At 39.6% G+C, this 12,063-nt stretch overlaps 1 protein-coding gene and 1 long non-coding RNA gene across 6 annotated transcripts in view; one reads left to right on the forward strand and one right to left on the reverse strand.

Moving 5' to 3' along the window:
* Positions 1 to 3,594, reverse strand: part of arhgap42a (Rho GTPase activating protein 42a) — a 28,987-nt gene extending 25,393 nt beyond the window's left edge. For 2 of the 3 annotated variants that reach the window (XM_012855240.3, XM_021312118.2), the window contains exon 1: positions 2,995 to 3,594. In XM_012855240.3, coding sequence (XP_012710694.2) covers positions 2,995 to 3,148 — 154 coding nt within the window. In that variant the 5' untranslated portion in view covers positions 3,149 to 3,594. The remainder of the gene's footprint in view (positions 1 to 2,994) is intronic. The other variant, XM_036143104.1, reaches the window with a different exon arrangement.
* On the forward strand, positions 3,244 to 10,869 carry LOC118564557. 3 transcript variants are annotated; one of them, XR_004931922.1, is made up of 4 exons: positions 3,244 to 3,283; positions 8,748 to 8,816; positions 10,247 to 10,500; positions 10,596 to 10,869. It is a non-coding gene; the product is annotated as an uncharacterized LOC118564557 (long non-coding RNA). The 3 variants fall into 3 exon arrangements; XR_004931923.1 differs by lacking the exon at positions 3,244 to 3,283 and adding an exon at positions 7,360 to 7,846; XR_004931924.1 differs by lacking the exon at positions 3,244 to 3,283 and adding an exon at positions 7,360 to 7,545.
* The last annotated feature ends 1,194 nt before the right edge of the window (positions 10,870 to 12,063 follow it).

Consider the following 12,063-nt stretch of genomic DNA (forward strand, 5'->3'; position numbering starts at 1 on the left):
CTGGAAAAGCCGAATCTGAAACCATAAAAAAAACATTCAGATCCCAAACGTACAGCGTTCTAATTCTTCCAGTCTATTAGCAGCTTTCCTTAAGAGGTCTGACACTGAACGTCTGACTGCTGAGTTTGACATTACTTAAGCTTTAGTGCGGGGAAAAGCCATGTAGATTTGACCGACGCAGTAAAATGCTAACCAACCAATGGGAAGAAGTTGAGCCCTTAAGACACACCCCCTCCTCATTTGCATAATGAGGCAGAAATGCATACAGAAATGTAAAAAGGATAGGCAGAAATGTAAAAAGGACAGGCAGAAATAAATAGCATCACAGTAATATATAGGGTAAAAAAATACAAAGGAAGAATAAAACAGACAAAAATATTATAACATGCACATAAATAAATACTTAAAAAATATAAGTAATTAATAAATAAAGTTGAAGATTATAACGCACAATAAATAAATAAGGTAATTATTACAAAGGCAAATAAACAAATAAGCTAATTAAAAGAGATATATACATTTATGTCTCACTGTATAATTTAATTTCTACCTACATTTATTAATTTGGTGGCAATTAATTGTATGCTTATTTATTTATTGAGCATTTATTTATTTCTGTATTTATTTTTAGATATGGAAGACTTGGTCCTCCATATAATGTTGGATAATTTACTAAAAAAATAAAGTGAAAGTGAAGTGAAGTTTTAAAAACTAAAAACAGGAACAGAATAGCGACTCTGTAAAAATGACAACACATTTTCTGTCGTAAAGTTGTCTTATTTCAAAAAGGTCATGTAACATTTGCCGCTTTAGACGACTTTTATTTTGCAGTCCTGAGGACAAAAATGTCTCTTTGTTCATCAGGCCACATTTTTAGGGTTGTTGCCCGGCTAGGAAGTAAACCTTCACACCGATCTGATGTCTTTTGGAGCCTAAAACATTGTTTTTTCCTTCCAGACTTTAACTCTATTAATGTCCTCGTCACAAGCTCCCCTGCTCATGCTGTATAAAAGCACGATGCTGATATAACGCCCTGTTTCACAGCAGGGATGGTGCTTCTGGGGCGATGGCGGGCGGGTGTTAATTCTAACCCACCCAAAGGGGTTTGGGTGGAGGCCAAAAGGCTTCGACGTGGGTCTCATGTGACCAGAACATCTTCTGCATGGCTGGTGGAAAACTCCAAATAGGACGTCTTGGCGTTCTTTTAACAATCGCTTTCTTCTTGATACTCTGCCTTAAAGACCAGCTCTGTGGGGGTGCACGTGTTGCCCCGTCAACGGATTCCCCCGAGCTGAGCAGCGGCTCTCTGAACCTCTAAAGTCTCCTTGGGCCTCTTTGCTGCTTCTCCGACTAACATTCTCCTCGCTCAGCATGTCGGCCTAGCTGGATGGCCGTGTCTTGGTGGATTTACAGCTGCGTTATACTCTTTCCATTTTCTTATGATGGATTGGACTGTGCTCCATGAGAAGTCCAACGTTTGGGGATGCTGTTTTATAACCTAACCTTGGCTTGTCTTCTGTGCTATTTGGCTTTCGTGAGGCTGTTTGTTCACTAATGTTCTAAAAAAAAAAGCACCTGAGGCCTTCACAGATCAGCTGTAGTCACACAAGGAAGCGAATTAAGCATACATGGTCGCTATCTAGTAATTAAGTGACTTCTGGAAGCAGTTGGCTGCACCGGATTATATTTAGTCGTATCAGAATAAACAAATAAATAAATTCAATAACAATATATATCGATAATAGAAAAAAAAATAGGTCAGTAAAAAGTTCAATAGAATAACCGTTTTCCTGTTTGCGTTCTAGCCTATCATGTAGGTTAGTACTAGTGTCTACGTCCTCCCATCCAATCACAAACGCACATCCAGGAACGTTCCATCGCCAAGCTCCGCCCCCTTTAAAGAGTTTTGCTAAAAAGTTGGTTGAATATTGGCTTGAGTTCAATGTTTGTGTGTTCTGTGTCTAAAAGTAGGTCGCTAAGCAGCAGCATTAAACAGCCAGGGCTGCATTTAAAATAAATGTTTTGAGTTTGCTGATAATTATCGCTATAGATCAATATGATTTTTATTTTATCTAAATGCTTTTTTTGTCTATATCGTCCAGCCCTACTAATTCATGTCAGATTTTTCAGATTTTCATCTGTAAAAATTATTGAAAACCCATATATGATTTTCCTTTAAAATGTTGAATCTAAATTGTGTGCGTTGATCTTTAAAGGGAAAAGGATTTTACGTTCCTCTGAGTCAAAATAACTGTAAATAGATTTTTTTTTTTTTTTAAATCGTCTGATGACGCAGGAGTAGTGTGGGCCCATGTGTGAAGGCCTTAGTCCTCGACACGGCTGACCCGGGTTCGATTCTGGCCTGAGGCCCTTTAGTGCACCCCCCCCCCCCCCCCCACCCTTCTCTTAAACCCCCTTTCCTGTCAGCCTACCTTGAAAACAGGAACTATTAGGTTGCTTTAAAAAGCCTAAGGGAGATCATAACTTGCTCCATCAGACCTGAATTCTGCTACAAAAACATATATGCTATAAATATAATATTGCGTCCTTTTCTGCTGTGCGGGGCCCCCCTTTTGGAAAACCCCTGACAAAACATCCTGGATTCGGCCCTGGTACTGAATGGCATTTTTGTTGTTGAGTAAATGTAGGTAGTTTTTCCCCCCTCATCAACAACCTTAACTCCTATCTAATGAAACAATCAATAACAGTTTATTTTTTAAATTGGAGTTAACTCATAGCAAACATACCGTAAAATCCCTTTTAAAGATAAGTAATGATATGTTCCATATATACAATGAATCTGCAGCATTTCACTGTAACTACTACCTAATGTGTGGTTAATAGCGATCCACAGAAATAACTGTCCTCTGAAAGTAAACTAGCTGTGATTGAACTGGTGGCCTCGGGCTTTCCTCTGCTATCTCACCGTGCGGCGGCTCCACTTGACCAACTAAACCCAACTAAACAGCAGCCAGCGGTCTGTGGTTCACTCACCTCTGAGGGCAGATATAAGCATGTTTCCATCTTTGATGAGGTCCTTTATAAACCTGTTGGTCCTCTCCAGCTCTATTTCATGGCACTGCAGCCGCTCTCTGAACTCCGGACTATCCAGCAAGGAATCGCTGAACTCCAGCGTCGGGAGACCCATCGATAACTCCGCACCGCGACGCTAAAACAATAAAAATTAAAGAACTGCAGCAAAGCGTCTCAGTAGTCCGAACCGTGGAGGATTGGAGGGGGGGAAAACCTTTTCACATGTCGCGCTGTTTTAGTCCGCACGAAGGTACTTTCCTCCAGCCCTTTCTTTTCATGCCTTTCTCGCTTTTCCCCGCTTTGCAGAACTTCCGGACACTGATCCGCACGGCAGAGCCTCTCTGACACACAGGGTTTGGCTAGCTGGCTGCACGGCGAGCCTCGCCGAGCTGTTTTCTTCTTCTTTGTGAACGCACTGCGCTGAAATGTAACTTCGTTTTGACTTAATAAGTAATCAGAACGAAACAGAAAGCACTTGGAGTCAGAGAAGCGGAAAAAAATGCGTGCTTATGGACACATTAAAACTCCAGGCGAGCCCTGGGAAGCTAACTTTTTCCCCCCCCAGACCTACGGCTCTTATGGAAGGGTTGTTACTATGGGAACGGGAGACTCCTGCTGGCGTGGACAGAAATCAGGTGGAAAGTTTGCCTGAAAACTAATATTTCATCAGTTAACCATGTGGACTCAGTTTGTGTAACGATTAAAAAAGATAGTGTTTTATTTCGAAAATGAACACTATTGAATTTTTTTTGTTAGGATTGTTGCAAGCAGTTTAGGTATGGCAAGCCATTTTTATGTATGGTAAGCTGTTAAACTAGATCTTCAAAGTAAATGTATGCAGTTCAGCTATTCCAAATGGAATATTATTTGTCTAAATTCTAATAAAGAAAAGGAGTGTGAAAAAAAATATTTTGAGAGACGTGTGATCTTCCAAAAACAGATGAAAAAAAAACCCTGAAATACATTTTTAGATAAAATTAAAAGATGAAAATTTATATTCATCTTAGAAATTCTTACTTTTTTAGACATTGCCACTGTTTGTATTTTGACAAGAAATCTGGAAAATAAGAAGCAATTACAGAGAACCACTTCACATATGCTCAATATCACTTCTGTAATGACATTTTTTGTGGATTCTATTGCGTTTACTTTGTTTGCATTGAACTAAAATTACAGACTGAAGAGGTTAATGACTGAAATTCAAAGGTATATATAAAAAAACATAATCTAGAACTCATTTGGGAGAACATTTAACCTAGCACTGCTTAAGCCTTGTTCAGAACCTACAGCTATTGAAGACTGAGCTTGTTATTTATTATTATTGCTTACTTATGTTGTTACAATTAGTTTATGTAAAGCACCCTTAAACAGGCATAATCTTGTTACCAAACCATGATATTGTCCATTAAGGGGAAGATTTTAGCTCATTATACACTGTAGATACTTCTTTATATGTAATCCTAATGAAATATTTACTTACAGGTCCATGATAATCCTGTCAACTTTGATCTTTGAAAAGTTAATACTAGATATAAATAAGAATAACGTTAGAGATATTTGGAATACATTAAGTGGTATTTTTAAACCTAGAAGCAGCCAAATAAATAAATTGATCAGCATTCAAAACACCTGTACATAACATAGCTGATGATCAGCATTTTTAACAATTTTTCTGTTGATGTTGGACTTAAACAGGGGAACAAAATCCCAAATGAAGGGTTGGCAGCAGAATAGAGGAACTTGTAAAAAGAAATTCAAACTTCATGTTTCTTTCAGCAGTACAGGAGAAAGAAATTGTACATTGTCATATAGTACAAAATAATAATAATAATAAAATTTTAAAAATCCAGTGATTAGAAAGAAATTCACATGATCACTATCAAAAAAGTTATTGATGGATTTCCAAACCACTTACTTTTATACCTGCAACCATTCGTTTCAGTGTGATACAATTCCAAATGAAATGAAAAGTCATTAAAAATAAAAGTAAATTGACCAAAAGAAATACACAGTTGGGATTTTCATTGACTTAAAAAAAACAACATTTTAGACAATCAGTCACAGCAAACTTTTTCAGGTATGATGCCCAATGGCTACAGACAGATCCATCAACATGTAGAGACAAGGACGGTTTTTATTTGGACTCATCAGTGTAGGATTTAATATTTTTGTTAAAACTCGTTTATACCTCCTTCTACCTTATTTTGGACACAACATTCATCTGTTATGCTGTGAATCATGTGAAATCTTAGTTGATCACACATGATGGTATTATATTTTTCTGATCATTCCACTGTTATATTTTCCAATCATAATTGAAATAAACTAATAGATAGATAAAATAGAGCAATAAACCCAGCACACAGCTGATCAGCAGGTCCACATAATGACAAAAAAAATTACCATAAAGCACAAACCTCTTGAAAAGACAATGTGAAATTTATGGTTTCAAAGTTGAATGTCAATCCAAATCTGAGTTTGAAATAAGACCTTTCTCAGTAACTGATAAGTTGCAGTCAAGTAACTGACATAAAGAGTTGTGATTAATTAGAGGATTAAGAAAAAATGAAGTCTGTGGGTTCCACGGTTGTTAGGAATGTCTCCTTACATCAAGAAGGTCTCTTTCTCTATGGCGTTCTCCCCGTGTATCCACAAGTTCTCTCCCAGTACTCTGGCTTTATCCCACAGGACAGAAACATGACTAAATTATGAGTGCGTGTTTGTGTGTGCATGGTTATATGCTGGGTGTGATTTCCTGGGGGGGATGGGGGGGATTTACCCCCCCCCCCCCCCTCTGTGTGTGATGTCCCCCACTCTGGTCATTCATGTTTTATCCCTGGGGGGGATACATCCCCCCATCCCCCGGTCTGAATAAGTAATCAGTAAAATCATGCATTTTTAAAAATCTATATTGATACATGTCTTGTGTCCTTCACATTTGTAAATTTCTTTTTTTGTTTGTTTTTAAAGAGTATTATTACGTTTTCTGTTCAAAGCAGTTAAAGTAAACTAATACCCACTCCCGAGTCCAGACAGTAGATGCCGCAAGTTTAAAAACAATAGTCTAACCTACTGAATGTAGCTATTTACCCGAAAGAGCAGCTGCTACACACTGCAAAAACAGAACTAAAAAACAGGTACATTTTTCTTGAAATTAGTGTATTTGTCCTAGATTTGAGCAGGTAAATAAGACTATTTGCCAATGGAATAAGATTTTCCCACTTAAAATAGGAACAATTCATCTCCATCATCTCATTTCAAGTGCAGAATGTCTAATTATCTTATTTTAGGGGTAAACATACTCATTCCATTGGCAAAATAGACTAACTTTAAGAACATTTTACTTGTTTTTTGATCCGTTTTTGCAGTGTAGCTAACCAAGTAATGAATGAGAACGTGTGGCAGCATGAACATCAACAAAGTATTTTGTCATATTTCAGCCCGAAAAATCAACAGAAATGGTCCAGAGTAGATGAGGGGTCAAACAGCCATGGCAATATTACAAGATGAACTTTGGTGGATGATGAAGATTTGCAGGCAGCGTCACAGTCTGTCTCCATGTCTGCCTGCGATGGACTAGCAACCTGTCTGGGGTGTACTCCGCCTCTCACCCGATGAACGCTGGACAAAGGCACCAGCTCCCACACGCCTCCGCAAGGGTGAGCGGGTACAGACGATGTGCGCACAGACAGATAAAGTTCTGCCAAAGAACAGAAAGTGACACAATTTCCCCAAAAAACACGATTAACTAACCGCACTCTTGAGGTCATTTTTGTGCAAATAGCCAGACAACTTTGTGTTTTCGACTATCCCAGTTTTTTTTTCCCCCCCAGAAGAAAATACAAGTTGAAGCCTTTAAGAAACGCCAAGCGACATCATATTAGTTTGGCAGCGTGTCACCTTTAAAAGTACCTTTATTGTGCTTCACCCAAGCGTAAGGTCATCCGCTGAAAAGGTTCAGGCTATTTAAAGTGAAAGAAACACATGTGCTGGATTGTTGCCGGGGCGAACACAATGAGGCACAGGGGGATTTCTGAACACTGGCCAAATACTCTGTGGTTACCTCAGAGCAGACTCCCTGAATCACTTTCGGTAGTTTCATTATGTGTAAACTAAACACAGCAGTTCCCAAATTCACTTTCAACATCACACTTTCTGCTCTGATTCTGAGTCATCCTGATTCCAGCAACGCACGTACCATCAGGTGTCCCTTTGTTTCTTCGTTCTGGTTAATCGGTCTTTAGTAAAACTAAACAAAACGCTCTTAAAGGCCCGCGCTTCCCTGGCAATCAAACGGCCTCTGCAAGCTTTCCGCGGTCTCTTGGTGACCCTGCGGTTTTATTGTTGAACTTAGCTAGCACTGGACGTGCCACTCGGTTGCTGAAGAATTGAACACCATGACTACTGCAGTCAACAAGCTTGAAAGTAGCTCTGACACACGTAACCGACCGCAGAGAAATGCAGACGGCTTTGAAAGACACGGCAGACACACGTGCGGTTTCTGCGTCTGAGGTAAGCCGTGTTCTAAGTCTCTCCTGTAAAGTGTCCAGTGCAACATTTCTTGTTTGAATTCGTGGGATATTGTAATGTTCTCATATTCGCTGATGATGGTTCTTGCACCCAGAGGCGGGGTCAACTCGACAGCGTCTGCTGCACCAGGCGCAGAAGAATCAAAAGCTTGTGGCGATGCCTTTGATTCCTCGGCCTTCAGACAAAGTGTTCTTTGAAAATGCCCACGTACGACACCCCCGCCGCTACCATGAATCGTTTCTGCGCAGTCGACCCTACAGAGGAGAGCCTCCGACCGTGGCTGGTTAAAAAAAAAAAAGTTATTTTGGGACAATGCATTGGATGAAGTCAGTCTTGACAGTTTTGTTACATATTCGGTGATCCAAATCCACCGTTCAAAGCAAGTTACCCAAAGTACCTTCTGAAATCATAAATACCCCTTGAACTTTTCCTCAGTGGGGGGGGGGGGGGGGCGTGGAGGTAAAAGGATATTTTGACCGCCACGTATGGCTTCCCTTCCTCTTTTTCAGCATGTGCTGCTTTGTGTTGGCCTATCACAGAACAACCCAATAAAACACACTGACATGAGGTTTGTGGTTGTAACACAGAATGTAAAGAGGTGGGAAGAGCACAAAATACTTTTTCAACAAACTGTCTAGTGAGTCACATATCTGAATTTTCAGTTTTATGCCCCGCATTGTGCTCTGCAACAATTTTCCGACACACCGAATGCTATAAATGGAAAGTCGTTTTTTAGAATCCAAATAAGGGAGAGTCAAAGCACAAATTGTGCTTTAAATTTGGCAAAATTGTGACAGTTTCTGAATCATACATAATTATACAATCATATTCAATAAATTAGAATATAACTGAAAAATGTATTTGTTTCAGTAACTCAATTCAATAAGGGAAACACATTATATAGATTAACACAGACAGGTGATGTTTTAAAGCCTTCACTTCTGTTCAATATGATTTTTTTCCCCCGTTTAGCTAATAAAAACACAACGTTTAAGATTAGAGTATTGCAACAGACCAATTTAAAAATTTTTGGGCAGTTTTTTTCAAGAGATACCATTAATTCGACAAGCAGGCCTCTTAGAAAAGCATATTCTAATGTATCACATATGATTACATTGTGAAGATAGACATTTTTTTAATACAATCAGGACTTTTTAACAAGTCACTTGCTGTTGTTCCCCCAGGATTTCTCCCGTATCCAGACACACCTTTGAAGATGGAGACCACATCCAGGGAGGCTTTCTGCTTTAGAGGTCTGAAGTCTATCTGGATGCATGTGTTTTAACACAAGTTGTGAGTTTACAGGTTTGCTAGGAGATATTTGCACTTAACGCTACCCAGACTTCTGAGTTAGTGTGATGGTCTTGGGCTAATTTGTATTTATTTTATCAAACAAATTCTCTCCATGTAGTGATATACTAACGATGCCAAAATATGCGCTTCTGAAAAAGACTAGCATTAGAAAAGTAATTCACCAAAGCAAATTTGTTGAAGGTTACTTTAAAAATGCAGGGGACCCCCCCCCCCCCAAAAAAAAAAAAAGATCCACTCTCTTTAAGCCATATTTTGCATGCATAACCTTTGAACTCTTTCCCATTGTGTAACCACAAACCACAACATATTACACTGGAAATATATGTGATAGAACAACACAAAGTAGTGGATAATTAGGAAAGAAAATCAAATGGTTTTCAAATTAGAAATAGGAATCTGAAAATTATGGCAATCATTTGTATTCAGCCTTCTGAGCCAAACTACCTTTTGCACCAATTACAGCTGCATTTTTGGGTACGTCGCTGCGAGCTTTGAACAGCTTGGACCTTTGACCCATGAGCTTGGCTCCACTGAATGGAAAACATCTGTAATCATGCATTTTAATATTAAAAAGTTTATGCAGGTCTAGACTTCAATTGAGTAATTCTAATGTTTGAATGTAGCATAATGTAAACCATTCCACCGTCACAACATTGCAACGATCGCTTTATATTTAGCTCCATGCATCCTCCTAGCCAAGCCTATCAGCTTCCCTGTCTGTGACAAGAAAGATGTCCTCCCAGCCTGACGCTGGGACCATCATGTTCCACCAAAAATGCTACATTTAGTGGAATGTAGCAAAAACCATTTTGGTTTCTTCTGACCAGACCAACCACTTCATCTTTAAATGTCTCCTTTATGGCTTGTGGCAAACTGCAAACTTCTTACAGCTTCCCTTCTCCCCATTTTTCATACAGGCCAGATTTGAGGAGGTAATGGTAAGTTGTCCCTGATTTGTGGATCTCTGCAGCTCCTCCAGAGTCAACATCTGCCTCTGAGCTGCTTCTTTGCTTCCCACATCTTGGTTTGTTGTCGTGCCATATACTGTTTCCGTTTTCCGACGATGGTTTGATCAGTGCTTCACAAACGGTTTAAAGGGTCAGAAGGTCTGAACACAAATGTAAGCCGCACCTTTTAGGTTTTTGTTAAAAGGCACTCTTTCCACTTCAAATTGCACATTTTTGTGTTCGTCCGTCACGCAAAATTTTTAAACCAATAAAGTGAAGTCTGTGGGTAAAAAGTGACAATGTCCTATAAGAAGTTCACATACAAATTTATACTTTTGCCAGGCACTGGATGTATTTTTACATACAGCTCACTATTTTAGATATGAAATGCACACATTTAATTGGTTCTGGTTAACCCTCAGGAGACATCACACGGAGCAAACATTCGTCATCCTCAAAAAGAAACCCCAAAAGCAAACGGCAGCCCATGCAGCCGTTCTGAAAAGGGTGAGTATGACGGGAGCTTTGGCCACCCGGTGTTACCGTGTGTGAACAATGAGCAGACCGAGATGAAATCGCAGTATCAGAGAGATTTCCCCCGGCCGTCCTCTCACCGGAGGAGGCAAACTCCTGCTTGTCCGCAGCCAGACAACCTGGGCATCAACCCCGCTTTCAGGTGATCAGGTGAGATCAGGTTTCGGCGTCTAAAACAGTCTCCTGCAGCTTTGTCGCTGAGCACGGTTCATCTCGCTCTGTGTGCCGATTTCCCAGGATCGAGTTCAGCACCGTGCAGAAAGAGGCATACCCGGAGCCGGCTCATCACGAAGCCGAGAAGCAGAAACTGGCTTCATCCAGACAACAAGACGTCTGAGCGCCAACCTGCACATGTACGGACACGCTGGAAATAAAACCTTCTGCTACTTTGATCCCGAGGCAATGCAAAGGAAATAGCTTCTGCAACTTCAACAACTATAAACGTTTTGACAAGGAGACAAGATGTTCTCACCAGAGTCTCATGACTTGATTGATTTCTGAGAATTTCCCCCCCCCCCCCAAGAGACCTACATGCAAAATACCTTAAAACTTCCATTTTATTTTAATACTTATTCTATATTTAACACCAAACGAGTGCCCTTTCATCGGATTGTAACAATACATTCCCTTACCAGGTTATGTCAGAAGGTGTTTTCTTGAAAAAAGAATTTTACTTTACATGGGTAACATCTTACACTAGTGTCCCAGTAAATGTGGGTTTTAAGATGTCAGCAGGTAAATCTGATGACCAAACAGAGACGCGTGGGTTAAGTCCACACCCTCCAGGCAGGGGTACTGCCAGGAATTATGGACCCTATGACAAAAAAAAAAAAAAAAAAAAATCATCCCAAAACCTGATATAAATATATAACATTTCCTTTTTGGGGCCCCCTGTCAGTCAGGGGCTCTTGGAATTGTCCTGAACTTTCCCCCCTATACAACGCCCCTGCATCCAGGATGGCCAGTTTATGACAATTTGTCTGTATTATCGGTTTTGTTGAAGTTTTTCTGAATGTAAAAAAAAAACATGCTTGCTTTTTATATGTGAAACCCACATTGCCGTCTAAAGCTGGTGCCTTACAGGAGTGTGCATACTTATTTAAACCTTTCAACATTTTGTCATATTAAAAGCAAACATCTACGCAATTTACACAGATTGTATGTGCTTGTCCAACAACAGGTAGCACACGATAGTAAAATTATAGGAAAAATACTTGAGAAAAATCTAATTGTGGTATATATGTATGTAGTCCCCTTTTCTGGACTTTTGGGAAAAAAAAAAAAAAAAGAAAAAAAAAAAAAAAAAAAAAAAAAAAAAGAGTACGGCACAACGGCAAACCGACCAAGGCGGGATCGTCAACCTAAAGTGACACGCAGGGCAAGAGGAGCCTTACCTCTGGAGGAGCTGCAGATACCCGCTGCTCGGGAGGATGCCGTATATAAATGCACACCCCAGTTTTTAGATTTTTAAGAAGATTATATAGTCTTTATGCTCCATCTCACAATTTTGAACTACACTGGCCAGGACTCCCTTGAAAAAGAGATTGTTAATCTCAATGGGACTTTTCCTGGTTAAATAAAGGAATAATAATAAATACACTGGATTTCTTCACTTAAAATCCAAATATGATACGATTAAGTCATTTGTTTGCAACTTCAAAAGAAACTATTGCAATATATACCAGTGGTTTAAAGCCTGTTGTCT

The sequence above is a fragment of the Fundulus heteroclitus genome, chromosome 11 (assembly GCF_011125445.2).
Source record: "Fundulus heteroclitus isolate FHET01 chromosome 11, MU-UCD_Fhet_4.1, whole genome shotgun sequence".
NCBI lineage: Eukaryota > Metazoa > Chordata > Actinopteri > Cyprinodontiformes > Fundulidae > Fundulus > Fundulus heteroclitus.